We start from the raw sequence: 21,510 nt of genomic DNA, 5'->3' as shown, positions 1-21,510 counted from the left end.
TCCAACCTGTCTTTTGACCGAGTAATGAATCTACGTTTTTCAAAAGCAGGACTGCAATAACAGGTACTACAGTCTATAGCCATGTGGATACCATAACCGTTGTTCGTCTGCGTTTTATGCTGTCTTGAACTAATGCTGAATCAGTAGCCCGTCTGCCCTCTGCATTAATTTCCGCAGGGAATAGGACGGACATAAACCAAATTAGTGATGTACTCTGTGAACACAGTTTCTTGTTTTCTGCAGCATTCTCTAGCATTTTATGGTCATTTGAATCTCAAATCTACGACAACGCGCAAGGTACAGACAGATAGACATTAATGCAGAGGTTGGCCATATCTGTATTGTGCGAGGGGTGATGAATATAAGAAACTAAGTTTAATATAAAACATAGTACACTGAAAAATTTCTAGACCAGAAATATTTGTGGACAAGAGTAAGTCACAGGCAATAGCCTTGTCCGACAGCGAGAGATTATGCCAAACGGAAATGCAAGCGCAGCAGTGATGTGTAGATATGCCATCTGTTCAGTAATGTGAACTGTGTTTGAAGACAACTAATAGAACGCCCTTGGCGGTAGAATTACAAGAACTACCAAGCTACACTGGCATACAGAGCTGGTGTAGCTGATATTCTTGCCTGGTCAACCTGTCGGCCTTTCCTCCTCCACCAGTTTAACTGTTTCTGTCACGGTTGGAATGGCTGTGCTCAAATCTTTGAAGGATTGATCTGGGCTGCAGAAATAAAGAACAAATCTTGTGCGTTAATTGAACTACCTGCTCAGTGCTTGACAGTTACGTGTGCATGAAGCAGCAGGTACTTAAACAGACACCGCAGAAACTAGACAGAGGAGATCAGAAATTTTTCCGGGTATAGTGGGCCTGCAGCCGGCACCGGACGACTTGATGCTCTTACGGTTGAGGCAATGAGGATGACGGCGAAGACATTGTGCACTTCGTAGAAAAAGCATACTTTTCAATACTTGTAGGAACTCTTTCTATGGTTACAAGGAATAACAGATGGAGTGTATAATTAACGCTTAGGGAAAATTAATACTTTTGGCATTAACGTTGTGGTATCTATGCTGAATTTTAACATATTCTGTACTGATGACTCGGCTGAAAATTTGTGGTATATTGTTTGGTATAATTTCTTGCTTATCATACGAAATAAATTCTTAAAATTTATCTGAAATACCGCATCTGAAAGGAGGATTACAGCGTTTCAAATACGAGAAAAATACATATGCGGTTTTAAGATACTGGCAACATTGGCAGTGTATTAAAAGTGTACTTTTAAAAATATGAAATTAATTGATCTATAGTACGCATCAACTGTGGCAACTGTTTAGTCGCCACAAATATATCTGCAGAGCACGTCAAGCTCTGGTAGAAAAATCTAGTGGTCGAAATTGTGGTTGGGTTTGGTTGTGCTTTGGTTTGTTAGTAATGCGAAAGTAAAGAAACTTTAAAAATGGATAGCGAAAGCTTTAAAGAGAGTCAAGTAACCTCAGCAACCATCCTTGCCCTGGCAAGGATCTCGAGGCTCCCAACCTATCTACATGAAAAAAAAAAAAACCTCAGCCTGCTTCTCAGGAATGAGAAAGTGGCGGGGGTGTACCACTATATGCAGGAAGGCGCAGGGTCGGAATTTAGAGCTTTTCAAGAGGAGACCTGCTTTCCTAAAAAGCTAAAAACATTTGGGTTATCAATAAATGCATCGCGACCTAAAATCAATGCTAGTGAAGAGGAATGTGTTCTTTGTAGAATAGACTGAGATACTTTTTCCTCGGTGGCTCAAGTTCTGTGCACGAGAATAAGATGTGGTGTACTGTAATTTAATCTCCGCGCTTTTCACAAATAGGTTTGTCTTCTTTTGTTTGTAAGAAGTTGTGGGTAAAGTGTGTACGTTCAACACGGAGACGGCATAAAATTACTTCCATGAAACGTTCCTGGGGACTACAGATTTTCCATTCAATCAATACGGGCTTTATTTTTATTTATTTACAATACTGCCACTCTCAGCCGAGAGCCTAGCAGAAGGGCATAAAAAATGATTTCTTGTACGCGTAACAGTATACGTGTGAGTGGCACAAATCACGAAGAAACAACATAATTCATCAAAATACAAGCGACAAATTAATAGAAGCATACAATAGAAAACAACGTAGTATATAATGACAACTTTTCACGTCATAGTCATAAGCAAAAAAGAGAAAGTTTAAAGAAGCAACTGCATTTCAATTCTACTTATTGAGAGTGCTACCTAAAATAGAATCGCGAACAAACATTAGAAGATCTTAATAATCTTTTGTGATTAACTCTAACTGTGAAACAAACCCGGATAATGAATTTGTTGTTGGTAATGATGGGCTAAGTTTATTCCATTCTCTGATTACGCGAGGAAAAAATGAGTACCTGAAAGTGTCGTTAGAGAAAGAATACTCAGTTAGTGTATGCTCGTGTTAATACCGTGTTTTTCTAGCTTGCGAATATGAAATGTACTGGGTGGTATCTATTTTATACTGACAACGCAGAATTTGAAAAAGGAACTTAAGTCGGGCTTGTTTTGCTCTCGTCAATAGTGTGTCAAGGCCTGAACAAGCTAAGAGACGCGAGGGTGAGTCAGTAGGACGGTATTTGCTGTGAATGAACCTTACGGCTTTTCTTTGTACGCCTTCAAGTTTAGCTATGTTAGTTGCTGTGTAAGGAAACCAAACTGTGTTAGCGTATTCTAAAATAGGTCTCACAAATGTTTTGTATGCCAGAAGCTTAATATTCATTGGAACGAGCTTTAGGCGTCTTTTTAGATAAAATAGCTTTCGCAGTGCAGTAGTTGTAATATTAGTTATGTGTGTTTCCCATTTGAGGTTAGATGTAAGTGTTATGCCTAAGTATTTATGTTGATCGACCTTCGAAAGAGGCATGTTATTAACGGTATAGGTGAAGTGAGATGGCTGTTTTTTCTTGTTATTGTCATTGACACTGATTTATTTACATTAATAGACATTTGCCACTTGGAGCACCACTCGGCTAACGTGTTAAGAGAACCAGAAAGAGCAAGATGGTCGTCATGGCTGTTAGTTTCTTTATATATCACACAGTCATCAGCAAAGAGTTTAATTTTGCGCCCTATTTTTATTCTTTATTCTTTATTCAAGAGTTACCTCGCATTTGCCCGAAGGCGTTATAGCAGGGGTGTTACAGATTGCCAAAAAATACATCTTCACTTGCAGAGCACACTTGCTCCTCGGAAAGCCGGTTCCACTGTTGCACTGTTTTAACAAAAAATGAATTTGCAAACAAGTTCGTCCTGGTACGGTACTCTCTAATTTTACGGGAATGGTCATGTCGTTGAGAAACGTAAAAGGGCTGTTTTAAGTAATTTTCAAAATCAATTCCCGTTTTTCCGTGAACTATTAAGTACAGCAATTTTAGCCTCAATTTTCTTCTACGGGAAGCGAGTGGTTCCCATTGCAATTCTTTTTTCATTGCTGTACAACTATCCCTTCGCCCGTACCTGCCCAAGACGAACCTTGCTGCTCTGTTATGAATTTTTTCAAGTTTTTTAGTTAACACCCGATGTGCAGGGTCCCATACAATACAGGCATATTCAATGATAGGTCGAACACAAGAGAGAAAAGCAGTTTTCTTGAGGTTTGGCTGCGAAGACCTTAAACTCCGCTGTATGAAATTTAGAGCCCTACCGGCTTTGGTAACCACATGATCCACGTGAGCATTCCAGGAACAGTCATCCGTTAGTATAACACCTAAGTATCTGTAAGTACATTTCTGTGTGATCAATTCATTACTTATGCGATACTGAGCTTGGACTTTGATTTTGTTTCGTGAAAAACAAAGATGAGCGCATTTCTCCGTATTCAAAGACATTTTCCATTTCAGACACCAATCGTGGATAAGTGTTAAGTCAGTTTGGCGTTGAACGACGTCATTGGCATTGTTAATTTTCCTGTACAAAACGCAGTCATCTGCAAACAGACGTATACTTGAGGAGATACCGAGTGAAATATCATTATATAGATTAAGAACAGGAGTGGCCCCAGGACCGACCCCTGTGGGACCCCTGATGTCACATCAACGTAATCTGAACATACACCATTAAGGACTACACGTTGGCGGCGGCCGAGCAAATAATTCTGAATCCATACTATAACAGCTGTGTCCAGATTCAACATTTTTAGTTTATAGAGAAGGAGTGGGTGTGACACAGTGTCAAACGCTTTCCGGAAATCCAGAAATATGCAGTCTTTTTGGCCCCCGCGGTCAACTTCAGATACAAGTTCGTGATAAAATTCAACAAGTTGAGTAGTACATGATAAACCTTTCCGGAACCCATGTTGTTCCTTCATCAGCAAATCATTCTTTACCAGGTGGTTCATTATTTCTGTGTATAAGATGTGCTCAAAAATTTTGCATGAAACTGCTGTTAGAGAAATAGGCCTGTAATTTGATACATCTTTTCTTGATCCGCCTTTGTGAATCGGGACCACATGAGCTATCTTCCAGTCGTGTGGTAAAAGATCTGTATCCAAAGATTTTTTATAAATAAGGCATAAATACTGTGAGATAGGATAAACACGGTTCTTTAGCAACCGGGGTGATATGCCGTCGGGACCACAGGCCTTTGATTCATCTATATCCTCTAGGAGCGCTAGAATCCCTCTTACACTTATTTCGACTGGCGGCATTGCTGGCGCATAACTTGTGTAATGTTGGTGACTGTTGATATGGTTAGGGGAGAAAACAGACTTGAAGTGATTATTAAAACACGTTGCCTTCTCAAAGTCACCTGAGATGGCCTGTTGATTATAAACGATTTCACCTACACCAGATGAATCTGTTCCACACTCCCTTAAGTAGTGCCAAAAAAGTTTAGGGTTTTTCTTCATTTTAACGTCCAGCGTTTTAAAGTACTCCTCTTTCGAAGTTTTTAGTTTTTCTTTGTGCTCACGCGTTAGTACAAGTAATCTGCTGAAGTCATCTTCACGTTTTGTTCTCTTAAACTTGAGGTACGCACGCCTTCTTTTCCTTATCATTTTTATCAAACTGGCAGTCACCCACGGCTTTCTGCGTTTCTTCAGTCTAGCAGAATCTATACTTGGCACGTGTGCATCCCTCAGTTCAAAAAGTTTTTGCTCAAATAAACTCCATAATTCATGAATATCGCACTCATCATAAAAGCACTCAAAAACGGGCAGGTGATTTTGTAATTTTTCGGACATTCTAGCATAGTCACCTTTATCGTAAAAAAAGACTCGCCTTGACTCACATTTCTTTTGTCTACTATGCGATGCTTTTATGCATGCAATGACCGCCTGATGATCACTAATGCCTGGAATAACATGAACAGCATTAACTTGATCCGGAGAGTTGGAAAAGAAAAGATCTAAAACATTTTTATCCCTAGTTGGTTCCTGAACGTACTGTACTAAGCCAAAAGTATCTATGATGCTCTTCATTTCTATATCGATTCCACAACCTGTTGTGGTTACACACATGCCATCACCCCAGCGCAGATCCGGCAGATTGAAATCACCCCCGAGCAATATCGGTTTTTGGGAAACCTCGGAAATGATTTCATAAAGTGATTGCAAAGTGCTCAGATCAGAACCGGGAGGGCGATAAAATGATCCAACAGCGTATGACGAGTTGTCGCGCAGCGTAAGTGTACACCATATTGATTCAACATCATTGTAATCGACATCTAGTAATGATGATCTTAAAGAGGAATGCATCAAAAAATAATCACAAATAAATATAATAAATAGCAGTGGCCCAAGAACTGAGCCTTGTGGTACTCCAGATATGACAGGTACAATATCAGATGGCGTATGATCGAACAAAACAAGCTGAGAGCGATTTGTTAAAAAATCTGTAATCCAAGCGGACACTTCTCCCTTCCCAATAGGTTGTTCCAGTTTTGCGATGAGCTTGACGTGACTTACGCAATCAAAGGCTTTAGAAAAATCAAGTAATATCATGTCAATTTGAGAACGATTATTAACACAAAATGCAAGGTCATGAACTACCTCTGTTATTTGAGTGATGGTTGATAAGCCTGATCGAAAACCATGCTGGTGGGGCGAGAGTATATTTTCGCGTTCTAGAAAGATTGCTGTGTTTTAAAATGATATGCTCTAGTATTTTCCATGAAGTGCTGGTGAGCGATATAGGTCTGAAATTAGCAACATTATTTTTGTTTCCTGTCTTGTGGATAGGCACTATTTTAGCCTTTTTCCAATCATGTGGCAGATTAGCAGTTGATAGTGACTTGCGAAAAATCTGTCCTAGATACCTACTGCACCACTCAGCGTATTTTTTTAGGAATTCACTTGGAATTTCGTCGGGACCGTTTGCTTTTTTAGGGTCAATGTTGAGGAGAAGATTGTGAATTCCGGCGTCTGTTATTGTTAAGGGATCAAGCACCGAGGCACGGGGTGGCGGGAGAGGGGGAAGTGAACAGTTGCCTTTCGTGAAGACTGACTGAAAGAAATTGTTGTATTGATTAGCCATTGTACTTTTCTCGTCTTTGGTTAGTTTGGTTGTCGTTGGCTGGGTACTGAGCAGATGTTTCCAGAATCTTTGTGGACTGTTCCTCAAGAAGCTAGGTAAAGTGACAGTGTAGTAGTATTGTTTCGAATCCTTTAGTTTTTGCTTGAACTGCGATACCGCAGACTTTAACTTTAAAGTTGTGGATAATTTTGGGCTGATCTTGTTAACCCTACGAAGCCGTTTTACGCGCCGTTTAGCATGAATGACGTCACGTGTGATCCATGGATTCTTAAGCTGCTGTTTTTTCTTTATCATTGGGATGAAATTTTTTACACAGTAAATGACGATGCTTTTAAAATGTAGCCACAAAGTATTTACGTCAGTAGATTCTTCAGAAGCTTTTTCCAAGAAGGAATTGAATTCATGCGACAGATGAGTTAGTATGCTTGCGTCATCTGCCCTATGAAAGTTGAAAAAACTTTTTACCGTAGACGGGCTAGTAATGTAATGATCGAAGCGGGAGTGTGCACATAGGTATACTGTGGTCAGCTATCCCTTCAATAATTTCAATTTTTGCTTCACTTAAAGGAAAATGGTCATTAAGAAATATTAGGTCGAGGATATTTTTTGCTGAGCCTTGAATGCGAGTAGGACTAGTGACAAGTTGATGAAGGTTAAAGTTTAGCATTATGTCTATTAGCACTTCTGAAGCTTCTGATGTGCAGTGCATTGTGGGCCAGTCTATATCGGCAAGGTTAAAGTCTCCCGCCAGAATAATCCTGGATTGATGGACATGACGCTGCATATACTGTTGACTTGCTGAAAGACATGCACAGTCAGAGGAAGGGCTTCGATAAACGCAACCAGTTATGACTGACATCGCATCGCACAATACTTTGCAGAAAACTGCTTCAGCGTTGTTCACCTCGGGAAGAAGGACAAAGTGAAGAGAATTTTTTATCACTAAGGCCACGCCTCCACCTCGTGAAGGCCGGTCTTTCCGTATGATTGTGTAGTTTGGCGGGGCAATCTCGTGATCGAGTATAGCGGGCGATAGCCATGTTTCCGTGATGGCCACAATATCAGGATCGTAGTCGATTAGAAGGCTTTTCAAATCTTCCGTTTTATTTAGGACACTGCGGGCATTTACATTTATCAATCTCAATTTTTTGATAGTGCAGCTTGTGCAGTTTGACGGGTTATTCAGCGGCTTGTTTCTGGGTCGTTTTTTGCATCGGTACTTTCTCGTTCTTTTCTTCATCGCAAATATATGCGCGTTTGTTAATTTGAAGCTTCTCCTAACGAAGGGATACTTTCTCCTTTTTTTCGCGATTTGATTTCGCACTATCCCAAAGTTTCTTCCGTATGTTTCGTATTCTTTTAGAGAAGTCTTCACCAATGAATAGTCTGTTGCTTTGAGTTTGAATCCCTGACTTAGGATTGCAACTTTTTGTCTGTAGTCAAGTAACTTCATTATTAACGGTCGAGTTTTGTCTGCAGCGGGTTTCCCCAACCTATGTATGCGCTCAATGGCAACCTTTTCTAGCTTTAGAGTGTCTTCAATGATGACTTTGTTCACAGTTTGCTCTAATGACTCGCTAGTTTCGTCTTCTTTTTCTGGTAGGCCATAGATAATTAGGTTAGATCGCCTACTGCGGTTTTCAAGGTCGTCAATCTTTTGTTGAAGTGTGTCTATGACTTGGTTCATGCAAGCTATTTCTTGTTGACAGGATTCAACTTTGCTTTCTAGGACTGTGAGGAGGTCAAGCTTGTTCTCTATGTCTACCATGCGTTTTTCTTTAATATCTTTGATGTAGACTGCAATATCCTTCAGCTGTTTTGAAATTTGGGATAGATCGGGACCCGGGTTAGTTTCAATATCACCACCTAATAGCAGCAATTTTTTTAATGTCAAGGCAACATCAAGAACCAGGATACAAAATGGTGGGCACGGCAGCACTACCAGAAAAGGGTCACTTGAGCGTATGCAATATCCGAAATGTTTTCTCACCTGCACGATGAGAACAAACGGGTTGTCAGCGTGCCGCATGCTAGCAGTGCCACCGTGCCCAGTGGCCAAGTTCATCCAGAACAGGCTCTTTATAGCGGTGGAGAGCAGTGGCGCTGAACGCAGATCACGTGCCAAGGGCTCCGAGCATGCTTCCTTCCGATGTTGACGATGCAGTTCCCACGATGAATACGGTGGCGAATCCAGCACGTGGCATTGAGTAGCGATGAGCCCCTGCGCAGTCCTGGTCACCTGGTCACCCCGGCTTGCGCAGTGTCCCCATCGCCGGCATGAAGCAGCATGCCAAAGGACAGCTGCACGATGAGAACAAACGGGTTGTCAGCGTGCCGCATGCTAGCAGTGCCACCGTGCCCAGTGGCAAAGTTCATCCAGGACAGGCTCTTTATAGCGGTGGAGAGCAGTGGCGCTGAACGCAGATCCCGTGCCAAGAGCTCTGAGCATGCTTCCTTCCGATGTTGACGATGCAGTTTGTTACAAATGCAGTTTGTTATTTACTTCTCTGTCCCAGGTTTCTTGCCATTTAGCCTTGAGATTACTGTGGATTAATATCATGCAGTCTCTATGGGGCACGCTGACTTTCACGATTGCACGACTGCGAGCCTGTGCAGCGCATTGTCGGTTCTTTCATTACCATATAATCCAACATGGCTGAGTACCCAGCAGACTTTAATTGTATGTCCCTGTGTTCTGACTTTTTCTATGTTGTGTTTTATTTCATATGAAGGATTCGAATGCATTTATGCAGTGTAATGCCATGAGCACGCTAAGTGAATCTGTGTAGATTATGCTGTTTTGAATGTTATTCTTTATTATTCTGCCTACAGCTAGAGAGATTGTATAACATTCCGCTGTAAAAATGAATGCACAGTTTGTCAGCCTAACTATTTTTTGCCAGGATCCTAGTACGACTGCGGTTCCAACATATTATGCTGTTTTTGAGCCATCAGTGCAAAAATCCGTGTAGTTCGCGTATTTTCTCTTGCAGTGCCCAGTATTCCTGCAATATGGGCTCGTGCGGTGTTTCTTTTTTTCGGAGGTTTGTGAACGTGAAGTCACACACAGCGGGAAGGCTGCACCATGGGACCAGTGGGTCATGTTTTCAGGCGACATCAGGAAGGTTATCTGATATTTCAAAGATTTGGCAACTGTCCACGAAGCGGAGAAGCAGAGGTCTGTTTGCCTGGGGTGGGTTGTTGAACAGCGTTCTGGAGGTGCAGTTTGTAACAATTGGATAACAAATATATTTCGGTAGAGACCTTTCTTTTAGCACGTATGCGCATCTGAGCATTGTTCTTCTGTGTCCTAGCAATGATTCATTTCTTTCTACATAAAGACTGTTTATGGGAGATGTTCTGTACAAACCGCTTGAAAGACGCAGACTTAAGTAGTGAACTGGGTCTAGTCGCTTCAGATATGATGGCCTGGCTCAGCCATAGACTATGGCCGCCGGCTACCCACCGGTGATACAATGGGTACCAGCTTCCCCTGGCCTGGTGCTCGGCTTAATAAGGGTGAAATGCTTGGAAAATGGGCTGTCGACCTCACCTTGAGTAAACAAAAAAATACTTTGTGCCATGGCGCGGTACCGGCGGGTACCCGGCGGCACTGACCCCTCCCGAATGCGAGGCGGATGCTCTATCACAAGGCCACGCTTCGGTACGAAGCCTCGATCGGGTAGATGGTGCGCTAATTGATTTACGGAATAGGTGAAACCCCGCATTTTTTTAAAATACGGTTTACTTTCACCCCTAGACAGGGAGTTCGAAGTCGTGCAGACAGCCATGACAACTCTCCAGAATGAGACCTGCCTGCGCTTCGTGAAGCGCTCTAATCAGCCGGATTACCTCTATCTCTTCATTGGAGATGGGTAAGTGCGTCAGGTGGGCACTTTTTTTTCTTCACTCTTTGTTTCCTTTATTGAAGCCACAGCGCTATTTTCATGAAAGCGCACGATTTAATAATCGACTGAGGTAAATGGCATGAGATTAAGACGGGCTTATCTGCTTAACGCAGCACACGTTTAATTGACACTGCTACAGACTTCCCTCTGGTCTCTTCCGAAAACAGCAATGACTGACTGTTTATGTACAGTTATAAGGGTGTTAGGTTATTGTAAAGATATCTTGTGGTCCGAACGCTGACTTCCTTCTGCGAGTGGTGACTTTGAACAGCCATATGCTTGTAAATTATTTATGCAAATGCGCCATAGGCGTACCTATATTTTAGGTTGCCTGCATGGTATCAATTCATAGAGACTACATTTCTCCAACTACTGCACTCGTAAAGATAATTTCTTGAATTTATACAGTTGCCGTCGAAAAAGTAAAATTGAGTTGTCATGGTTTGGAACTCAGAAAAGGTATATATATATATATATATATATATATATATATATATATATATATATATATATATATATATATATATATATATATATATATATATATATATATATATATATATATATAGTTATAGGTACGTACATACACTTATATTGCCAGCACAGAGTGCGACGTTCCTCATTGTACGTATTCATCATCACCGTGCGACCTTCATCTTTATCTGAACATATTCATCATCATCGAACCGCAGTGATGGCCAAGTGGCTGAGCATCCGCCTCGCATGCGGGAGGTGCGGGGTTCGATACCCAGTGCCGCCGGGTACTACCCACCGGTGATACAATGGGTACAAGCTTTCCCCTGGCCTGGTTCACGGCTTCTTTAGGGTGAAATTCTTGGGAAATGGGTCTTTGACCCCACCTTGAGAAATGGAAAACACCTTGTGTCATGGCGCTCTTTTTCCGTAGATTCCCTCGTGCCATAAAAATCCATCACCATCATGATCATCGCTCATTGTTGTCTCTGGAGAAGTGGCCGCCATACTTGCGAGTGGGTCTGAAGATCGCTCCGTCGTCTCACAAGTGGTGGAGGTGCTCTCGATGCTTGCGCACTCTCCGCCGCCACACTGCAGCTGCGTTCCAGTCACCACCTGGTCGGACCATCCGCCGCGATGGGAACCGTCTACCCAAATCCCACTGGCTCTACCGCTGAGGCAGGAGCGCTTCCTCCCGATTGTAATCGCTCAGCCGGCAGTAACGACTCCAACCCACACGGCAGACCGCAAACCGGTGGACACCCCACGCGGACCGTCACCCACACTTCAGCGCGAGCCTCCTACCTTTGCGGGTCTACGCGGCGACGACGTGGAGGAATGACTCTACGAGTACAACCAATACAGTGCATATAATCGTTGGGACTCTTCAATGAAGCTGCTAACCGCGTCGATCAAGCTGACCGCCATGGCCAATGCTTGGTTCATGAACATCAAGGATGCCATCTCCAAGTTGACCCACTTCTCCTCCAGATTCCACAAATTTTTGGAACCTTTGGTTCAAGCCCTGACAAGGAAAAGAAAAAGTTAGATACGCTTGTCCACCTACTGGGCAAATCTGACGCGTCCTACACTGAAGGTGTACTGGGCCTGTGTCGACGTGTCAGCAACGCCATGAATGAGTACGATCGATTTCGTCATGTTTTTAAAGGCCTCGGATCATTTGCTTTAAACACATTTGCTACCCTAACTGCAGTGGACCAAAACTCCATGATCACTGAACAAGAGTGCGTCGTTGTTGTCTGGGCCGCAAAGCAATGTCTCCCCAGTTGTACGGCCGCTATTTTACTTTCGCCACTCACCATCATACCCGTGGCTGGTGGTCGCAACAGAATAATTGTCCGGGCTCCTCGGACGCTATATATTCCGCCTTCAGCCATATGACCTTACCGTAGCCTACAAATCGGGAAACAAACACTAGGCCGATGACGCAATCTCTCATTGCCCGTCGCCTCAAGCTAACCCCCCCCCCTCCCCTTCATTCTGCTGATTCATCAGCTATCTCAACCTTGACAGCCGCAGCCATTGATTCAATGCCCGCTGCAGTCTCGACGATCTCGCCTCAGCACAATGCGATGACCGTTACTGTCGGACTTTTATTAATCGTGTCAGTTGCGCTACGCGGCCTCACAATGGCCGCGTACGTTGCGAACTTCTTGTTTCAAACTAGTCGACGACATCTTTCTCTAGCGCTGTTATAACTCCCTTGGTCACTGCTGGGTACCTGTCATACTCCGTTCTCTTCACCGTAAGTTCTGCAAGGTTTTTAACGACGAAGGGATGGGCGGCCGCTTAGGCTTCGAGAAAACTTATGACAGCATCAACCGCCGTTTCTTTTGGCCTGCCTTTCAACGGCTTTTGGAAAATATATTACGTTTGGCACCCCTTGTCAACGCCGCAAACGTGCCACGTCGCCTCCTGGGGGTCTTCTGCAGCCCTTCTGCTCTTCTTTCTCCCCCTTCGAAGTCGTTGACATTAGCCTCTAAGGTCGCTTACCGTTAACCCCGTCTGGCATAGATTGGATCGTCACCGTCATCGACCATTTAACCAGATACGCAAAACAACCACCGTTCTTTTCGGCTCCACTTCTTAAATCGCCCATTCCTTCCTTAATGCCATATTTATACTTCTGCGCCATTGAGCCCATCGTCTCTTTATTAGTGACCACGTCGTGTCCTTATAAGTGACCATGTATACCGTCCTTGCCGAAGTCCTTCACGCTTCTAGAACTGTCCATAAACCCACTTCCACCTGTCGACCCTGGACCAAATGGGCTAACAGAACGCTTTGATCACACCCTCTGAAATATGCTCTCTGCGTATATCCAACCCGACAATACAAGATGGGACGCCCAGCTCTCCTTCGTTACCTTTGATTACAACACTGCAGTGCAAAAAATAACTAGCTGCTCCCTTTTTTTCTCTTGAACCTTTACTTCTCTGCTCCCACAACCTTTTCACCACTCTCTCAACAAGAATTTACTGCTCGTCTTATCTACTGCTGTGCCGTTAGCTGCCTGAATACTGACACATACCAAACCTCCTAGAAAAGCACCTGTGGCTTCACCCACCGCGCAGTATGTTTTTTCTATGGCGATGAATTTATAAGACTCCGGTGCGTACCTGCCGTGTGTGCTAAAAATCCCTCACCCGCTAGGGTGGTCCGTACACTGTACTACAAGAAACATCCCTAGCGAACTATCGCGTTGCCCCCATCCAGCTTCTAAATGACCGTCGTTGCCGCGGTGCTGAGATTGTTCATGTTTCACGCTTAACCCACTTCGCACGACGCCCTACTTCACTATAACCTGTGTCCGAGCCGGTCGCTTTCCTCCGTGATGGAAGAAAGTGTAGGCACAGTATTCAACCTTCGACTTCATCTGCACATATTCATCACCACACACGTTTGTCTCTGGAGAAGTGGCCGCCATACTTGCCAGTGGAAATAAAGCTCAGTCCGTGCTCAGTAGTCCCAGTAAGCTATATATATATAATTTAAAGTTGAAAACGCTTCATTTAGCCATAGATTTATTTTGAGTCGACGTTTCGGACAGAGCCTGTCCTTTCTCAAGACTGAGGTTACAGGGGTCTTTTTCCTCTTCATAAGGAGTTGGCACTGGCACACATGTACGACACATGAACAAAAGAAACAAACGGAGGCAAAGAATACTAGAAAAGATACAGATAGAAAGGGAAACAAATAAAAAATAAGAAACGTGTTGTCCCCCGCCGGCCACCCCGCAGCCGCGGGGAGCCGACCCCGGAGGAAAAAAAAAAAGGAAAACACGGAGCGCGAGGGGATAATGGCTACCCATCAAGGCAACAGAGCGGCGGCTCTGGGGCCTCTGGGGTCATCATTGCAAAGGGAAACCCCGCCATGACGAAGCAACAAAGGTCAACAAAGGGAAAAAAGAATGTAATCCTTATCTTAACGACACCACCTTCCTACGTAAGACAAAAACATACATCCAGAGAGAGATTATTGAAGAATTCAAGATAAGGAGAGGCGGAACACAAAGTTGCATCAGGGCACCGTCAGTAGCCGTTGAAGGTAGCAAAATGAAATGGTTGCGGTGTTTGGACAGAATATAGGTAGGCGGGTGACAGTGTTCCTTTTGAGTTACGAAAACAATTCTCTCTTTTTTAATTCACTCTTTCTACTTCTGTAAAAACGCTACATCCTATCCAATAGACTCGGCTGAAAGTAAGCACTTCGTCTGTTCCTGTTTTGAGTGTGTGGTATCTATATATGTTAGTGCGATATCTGCACTACGTCATACGGGAGCTTGATGACATCGCCCAATTTTTTTTTGCCATTGCTGAGATTGGTTACCATCGGCGGGTACACATACTCATAGACACACGCCACCGGCTTTCCTCCTAATGGGACTAGTAATCCTTCCGCATTAAAAGTTAACGCGCATTAGAACAAGTGAACGTGCCCCTTCACAACAAGATACAGGAAAAATATTCAAAAGACAACAGAGGGCGGCTACTTAGAGATTTGGAAGCGCGAGTTATAAATCCCGTTCATTTCACGAAACGACTTCGTGTGCCAATCCCAGTGCATTACTATTTCTCTTTTAACCCCTCCCCCCTCAGTCATTTAGACCATGATGGAAATTTGAATTCAAGTGAATTGCAGTCATTTTTATTTATTTTATTTATTTTCGCTTACATTCCAACCTTGTTCTACCACGATTTTTGTACGTCTCGTGTTTTTAGCGCCCTTTTCGCCTCCTGGCGCTTGCTGGCGGCAAAACTTTATTGTCATCAAGACAAGACAAAGAGTGCATGAGTGGAAGGGTTAGGCTTTAAGGGTTGTCTTGAACTAACGAGCGTGTTCCCTCACGACGACATCAGGTGGCGGGAAGTTGTTGCTGCGTATCCGTTCTGGGCAACGCAGTCTCCCCACTGATTCTTACTTGATAGTACAAGTTCCCTTGGGTTATGATAAGCCCATAGGACACTCTTATGGTATATGATTTACATTAGCCTTAGAATGGTTGCGTGAAATGCAGCGGGACGATATAGCTCAGAGCACTTCACGGTTGACGCAGGTTGTTACACCGAAGACTTTACACAATTTTTAAAAATAGGCTTTTTCAGTAAGAAGAGCACTGTTTTCGGCATAGCGACGTCAGCGGTGTAATAGATCAGAATACGACCAAGAGATACTAACAGGCTGGTTAACTAATATTGAATAGTTAACTTTTAAAGTATTACTGCTAGGCTTCTTAACTACTGCAAGGCTTGTATCTCATCGCAAGTGGTGTCCATATCTGTTTTTATAATTTCGAAAATTCGGCTACCGTCGGTGCTGTAGGCTGACAAATTTTGGCTACATCGCGTCAAAATACATGCGCTTTCAAGACGATTGCAGGCAAGCAATCTCTCCAGTGCAGGTATTTAGTCCAAATAGCCATACTTTGTTGGGCCACAGCGCCGAAGGCAACTACGTTTTCGAAATTCTAAAAGCTGATATGGTTATTAATTACGATGGGCTACACGCATCTCATTAATTAAGGAGCCTAAGAGTAATTGTTATGCAGGCAGCTATTCAATATTAGTCAACCAGCCTGACAGTTAGAACGTATTATGATGTACTTAATTACGATGTACTACACTGTTGACAAGGCTATGCCGAGAAAAGCGCTCTTCAAACTCAAAAAGGCAGTTTTTAAATACTGTGTAAAGTCTTAGGTCAAACACCTTGTATATAGGAGTTCGGGAAAGTTTGGGCTTCAATTGCCTGAGGGCTACTTCTTTTGTCTTGGTTAGGAATTTATGCGGGACAGGGGGGATTTTGCAGTATTTCATTCCGGTAATGAAGCGTGCTGTTATGATATGTAAACACAAGCTATCTCGCCCATCGCAGCTTAAAATAGGACGCGTGTCTTGCAGGTGCTACTCTTACTTTGGCCGTATAGGTGGAGAACAGCCCTTGTCTCTAGGCCGTGGCTGCCTCTACATGACCACAGTGGCGCACGAGCTTCTGCATGCCCTGGGCTTCCACCACGAGCACACACGCCCCGACAGGGACGACCACCTCAATGTGAAGCTGGACAATGTAATACCAAGTACGCAAAAATTATAATTGATGCTGAGTCCCAAAACATTAGCTGTGGTTCACCCCAGCTCAACCTAATAAGACGAGCAAAAGCTCTGTTAAGGTAAGCGCACGAAGGTACGCACACGCCACAAGCTTTTATACAGCGAAATTCGTTTCCACCCGATTTCCGGCAGTTGCGAGAGCCCCGTCGGCTCCGCATAAGCAGCTCTGGGAAGGCGCACAAAGTCAGGCGATTCGATGGTTGGAGGCTAGGGAGCACCGTCGGCTCCGCGCGCGCAGCTCTGGCGAGGCGTCGCGAGTCACATAGCATGACGTCAGAGCCAAACCTCCGCTTCTCTTAGCTTCAAGGTCAAATTTCATAGCCACGTGACCTTCAGCTTTCTACGGAAGGAGTAGAGCTTTCACTCTGAAATCTTTTGGATGAAACGTCGGCTGGTCGGCACATTAAGGTGCTTTCGACAGGGCAGTATTGTTTGCAAGGTACAATAGTCAACGGTTGAATGTCGTTAATGCCAGGTAGTGAGGTTTGAAGGCATTCCTCTCGGCAGCAGTCTGCATGCTTGAAATAAATCTAAAATACTAGAGTAGCACAAAGAATGTCGATAATTTGACATTAATGATGATTTCAGTCAAAACCGTATAACAGGGATCAAGCTGGCGTAATAAAAGTAGCGTCGCCAGTGAGGAAATTGTAGGCGTTTGTTTACAACTGTTCAGAACAAAACATTTCAGCACTGCACCACCGCGACTCAATCAACTAGGGTGTGCCGGGCAGGCGTCTACAAAAACCGCTTCAAGCACCTTTTCCTTCCTGTATTTAGGCCAATAGTTCTGACTTCGCTCTTGAAACACACCGGTATTACAGTATCAAACAAAGCTGCTGGTTCAGTATATATGGAAAACCGTGCTCAAGGCCTTGAATCTCGATGGCTACGTGGGGCACTTAGTTTAAGAGATTAGGTCACCACTTTTCATGTAGTTCTGCGTGCGAATGAAAATCAGGCTTGGAACTTATTCTGCTGCTCACGAGCCCAGTGGAAGGCTTCTAGTCGATCGACGATATACGCAAGAGGAGCGTCACGCTCACAAAACTAATTTGCAATATGTGCGTTTTAATTTCCCGATGCGGCACATGAGCTATCAGGGACGCCGTAAAGTGGACTGCAGTTTAATTTAAACCATCCGGAATTCCTTACCGCGCGCTAAAATATCTCGGCACACTGGCGTGTTTTGTGTTCACATCCTTAAAAATTAGACCGCCACGCCTGGGTTTGTTAGGCTGCACTCCTTAGCAGCACATAAAAATTACTCCTTGTCTCCCACAATTCAGAACTGATATTTTCTCTACACCAGTGACTCCAGTGCTGCTTAGTTCTACTTAGGATGGTGCTCACAGGGGGAATCAGTCAGGATATATGGATGCATGGCCACGAGCTGATTATAATTATTTTGCCAGCCATGCGCATAGCGACAGACTGCAGATTCGATCATTATTGCCACCACGTGTTTCGGCGCGCGAATAGAAATGAAATAAAAAACAGACGGAGACAAGGAATGTGCCTGTAATCCGCTAATATTCTAATACTTAAAGGTGCTTGTCTATGTTTCGTTGTTTGTTTCATTGTTTCAGACTGATGCGTATTTTGAGTTAAGTGCAAGACTTCTGCTGCTCATTGCAGGATAAGAGAAGAATCAATTTGGAGATGGAAAAGAACTTTATAAAAACTAAGATGCGCAATGATATAGACAAGTCATGACCGCTCCGTGAAAAATGACCGAGCACAAATCCGCAATATGTTAAAGGGAATACAGCTAGCATGTTACAGTGTCATATTTGCACAAAATAAAAGGCAGTGCTTGTCTATTTGGCGCACTGATGAATGCCCCGGCGTAAACCGAACCGAAACTCACCTGTCTCCCTGTTACCTAGGCGCACATCTCTTGATTTCCGCTAGCGTACAAAATTTTACCCTTTTCGCTTTCCGCACCGTCTTCACCGTCTCTCGACGGTGTGCTAGTGCTCAGGCCAGGACAAACAATTGCATGGAAAGCGATGGTACATTAACAACCTCACTGTGGATGGCAGACTGAAAGAATCCCTACTGAAAAGTGTATATAGGTTTGAATTGGTCAGCAAATAGGATTATGGCACATTTGGTTTGGCTTTATAGGATGGACGTCCCAAAGCGGCTCAGTCTATGAGGGACGCCGTAGTGGAGGGCTCCGGATAATTTCGGCCACCTGGGGTTCTTAACGAGCACTAACACCGGACAGTACACGGACCTTTTCCATTTTTCCTCTATCGAAGTTCTACCGTACCGGGCAAGTTCGAACCCACAACTTCCATGCGCTGTGTGATATAAGTGCACGGTAATTAACCACGGGTAATCGAAGTAATACGGAGCCCTCCACTAAGGAGTCTCCCAAAGGCTGAATTGCTTTGGAAGCTTCATACTGTAATGTTAACCGAAATGTGTCATTATCCTATTTGTCGACCTATTCAAACCTGTACACATTTTTCAATAGGGAAGGATTCAGAAAAGAAGGAAATAATAATGCCTATTTGGCTGCGCTAAGCACGAAATATTGTGAAAATCACAGTTCCTTCTGATGTACACCATCACCACGTACTTCAAAGCGCGATTGAGCTGTCTACTGACCAAGGGAGCCAGTTTCGAAGCTTCCCAATGCTCAGAACTAGTGGAGCTCAAACTTTCCTCAGGTTCTGAGAAAAGCAAAGGAGCATAACTGCCTCAAATTGTAGGTGCATACCACCGCCTATTCACATCGCGATTAAGGTATCTATTGACCCAGTGAGCAAGTTACTGCTGCTACTCAGAGGCTTCACAGAGACACAAAAGCTTCAGAGACAAAGCTGAAATCTGGAAAGGGCGGCTAGAAATGCTTTTGCGCTAAAAGATTGGGAGACACTCCTGGAATGTAAATCACAGTTTTGCCTTCAGAATGCCAAAATAACGGGGAAATATTAAGCTTGTACCATAGACAGAACGGCGCCCAAGCAAAAACCCCCGTGCTACTATGCGGACTTCATGTGAGATTCGTGCTCTCACAGATTCTTCATTCGGCACCAGTGGTAATTTTGGCACCATGATCGGGGGTCGAAGCATAAATGCAGCTGACTTAACGTCTTGCAGTGACGGCTTGTCAGTCAGCTATTACAGGCTGCGAGGCAGCGACAACTGCGTTAACTGCGTTTTTGCCCATATCTCTCAAATGTCCAGCTTACACTATGCAGTGTTTATGGTCACTTCTGCTAAATCATGTGGATAACTTGCTAATATTCTTGAGGCAGCTTGCTTATTGTGTGGCTGTCTAAAGAGTTAGGTCTTCACCGTAAATTTTCGGCGGAGGAGCCCGTATCACGCGGTAGATGTTTTTCTTACACAGTGCCTTGAACTGGTCGTATCGAGCTTTTGAAAGAAAACGTCGGGAAGAATGGTCGGTTTCAGACGTAAAGGCTCGCTATACAGAACAAAGGAGCAGTAAGAACGGTTACATTTCGAGACGGAAAGCGGCTCCTCAAGATCAACTTCTTTAATGCATTTTGTTTGAGATATTTGGCCATAAGGCACGCGGATCCAGAGAATGCTATGCTCCCGTCGGCTCAAAGTGGCTTTTGTATTACATTAGGACCGTTTGCACATTTGCGAAGGGGATTAAAATATGGGACGGAAACTTGAGCTTCGCCTTTAAGATATGACGCGATAGCGTAATGGATAAAATCCCATAAATGCAGAAGGTCAACCTCTACTTTACTTTCACAGATACCTGGGAGCCTTCATAACTCTCCTGGAGGAGTGATAGAGCAAATAAGTGAGGTGCTACTGCCCTGCCATGGCAGATGCTCCCAGCGGTAGGCCTTGTACGACACAGGTTGCTTTTCTCGAGTGACCAATCATTGATTTAATTGCAACCTGCCATGGCGGGAAGTTTTCTCACTATGCGGTGGGCAGGTTGTGAGGACTCTGCAAGGACACGTGACCCAGGTGGCCAACCTGCCTTCTATGTTGCTCTCTGGGGTCAACCCGCCAGAGCCGGGCTCCTGATTTTTTGCTCACAAGGAACCTTAACGCTTTCGCGTTAAAATACGCAAAGATATGCAACAGACCGCCGGGGTGGAGCCTTTATCAAAAATTTACAGTGCAGGGAATTTTTGTGCGCCCTTCTGCTTCCAAGTGTTCCGAAGCTTAGAAGACCTCATGTACTGCCCTCTCAACTGGGTAGACCTTCCCAGTGGAGGCAAACGACCCGGGGTCTTAACTTGTTACAAAGGACGCACTTGTTAGATCTGAGCGATAGGTCGAAGAAATTTTTCTACCTAACAAACTTCATAGCCACAGCAGGAGGCGTTCGCGTCGAGCTGCTGATGTCCAGCGCGGGGGAACTGTAAAGGAGGTGTCCTCTCGCTTGGCAGCTCTGTATCACCCCTTCAGTGAAATCATGACTTTTCATGCAGCATACCGCAACCAGTTCGAGAAGAGAAAGTGGTCGAGTGAAGCCGTGGTCTCACCCTTCGACATAAGTTCTGTCATGGAGTACGGCTCGGACGCATTCGCTCGAAGTAAGTCCCAGCCGACCATACTCACGAAGGATGGCCAGCGGATTATTGACGTCTACGAGAAGAAAGAACTGAGCTACTGGGACTTCAAGCGCGTCAACGACTTCTACGACTGTAAATGAAACACAGATTTAGTGCGTAGCAAAACCATGCGAAAGAACCATATAAGAGAAGCTCGAATAAAGAAGCAACAAAAATAGCTATGCCTTTTAAGCTTCTGGCTCTTTCTCTAACAGTATGTGAGTGCGGCAGCATTTCGGAGCTCCGTTACTTTGCTTCATCCTTAATCACGGAGCTCGCTTTGCATGCATGACTACATAGATGACACTTCCACGGTGTCATGAATGAATGCAGCTCCAGCTGAATGTGCGCGCAGCCGTTCTTCTTTAGTTTTCTATGCTTTTACTCTTATAGCAGGACCCTGGGGTTT

The 21,510-nt window shown here is 44.1% G+C and overlaps 1 protein-coding gene across 2 annotated transcripts in view; it reads left to right on the top strand.

Moving 5' to 3' along the window:
• Positions 1-21,305, top strand: part of LOC144101604 (astacin-like metalloprotease toxin 5) — a 30,103-nt gene extending 8,798 nt beyond the window's left edge. Inside the window, exons 4-6 of one of the 2 annotated variants that reach the window (XM_077634746.1) lie at positions 10,285-10,405; positions 16,333-16,508; positions 20,979-21,305. In XM_077634746.1, coding sequence (XP_077490872.1) covers positions 10,285-10,405; positions 16,333-16,508; positions 20,979-21,202 — 521 coding nt within the window. In that variant the 3' untranslated portion in view covers positions 21,203-21,305. The remainder of the gene's footprint in view (positions 1-10,284; positions 10,406-16,332; positions 16,509-20,978) is intronic. The other variant, XM_077634747.1, reaches the window with a different exon arrangement.
• Positions 21,306-21,510: the final 205 nt, after the last annotated feature.

The sequence above is a fragment of the Amblyomma americanum genome, chromosome 8 (genome assembly GCF_052857255.1).
Source record: "Amblyomma americanum isolate KBUSLIRL-KWMA chromosome 8, ASM5285725v1, whole genome shotgun sequence".
Classification (NCBI taxonomy): domain Eukaryota; kingdom Metazoa; phylum Arthropoda; class Arachnida; order Ixodida; family Ixodidae; genus Amblyomma; species Amblyomma americanum.
Note: the sequence above shows the minus strand (reverse complement) of the source record. Positions and strands in the feature narration are given on the sequence as shown.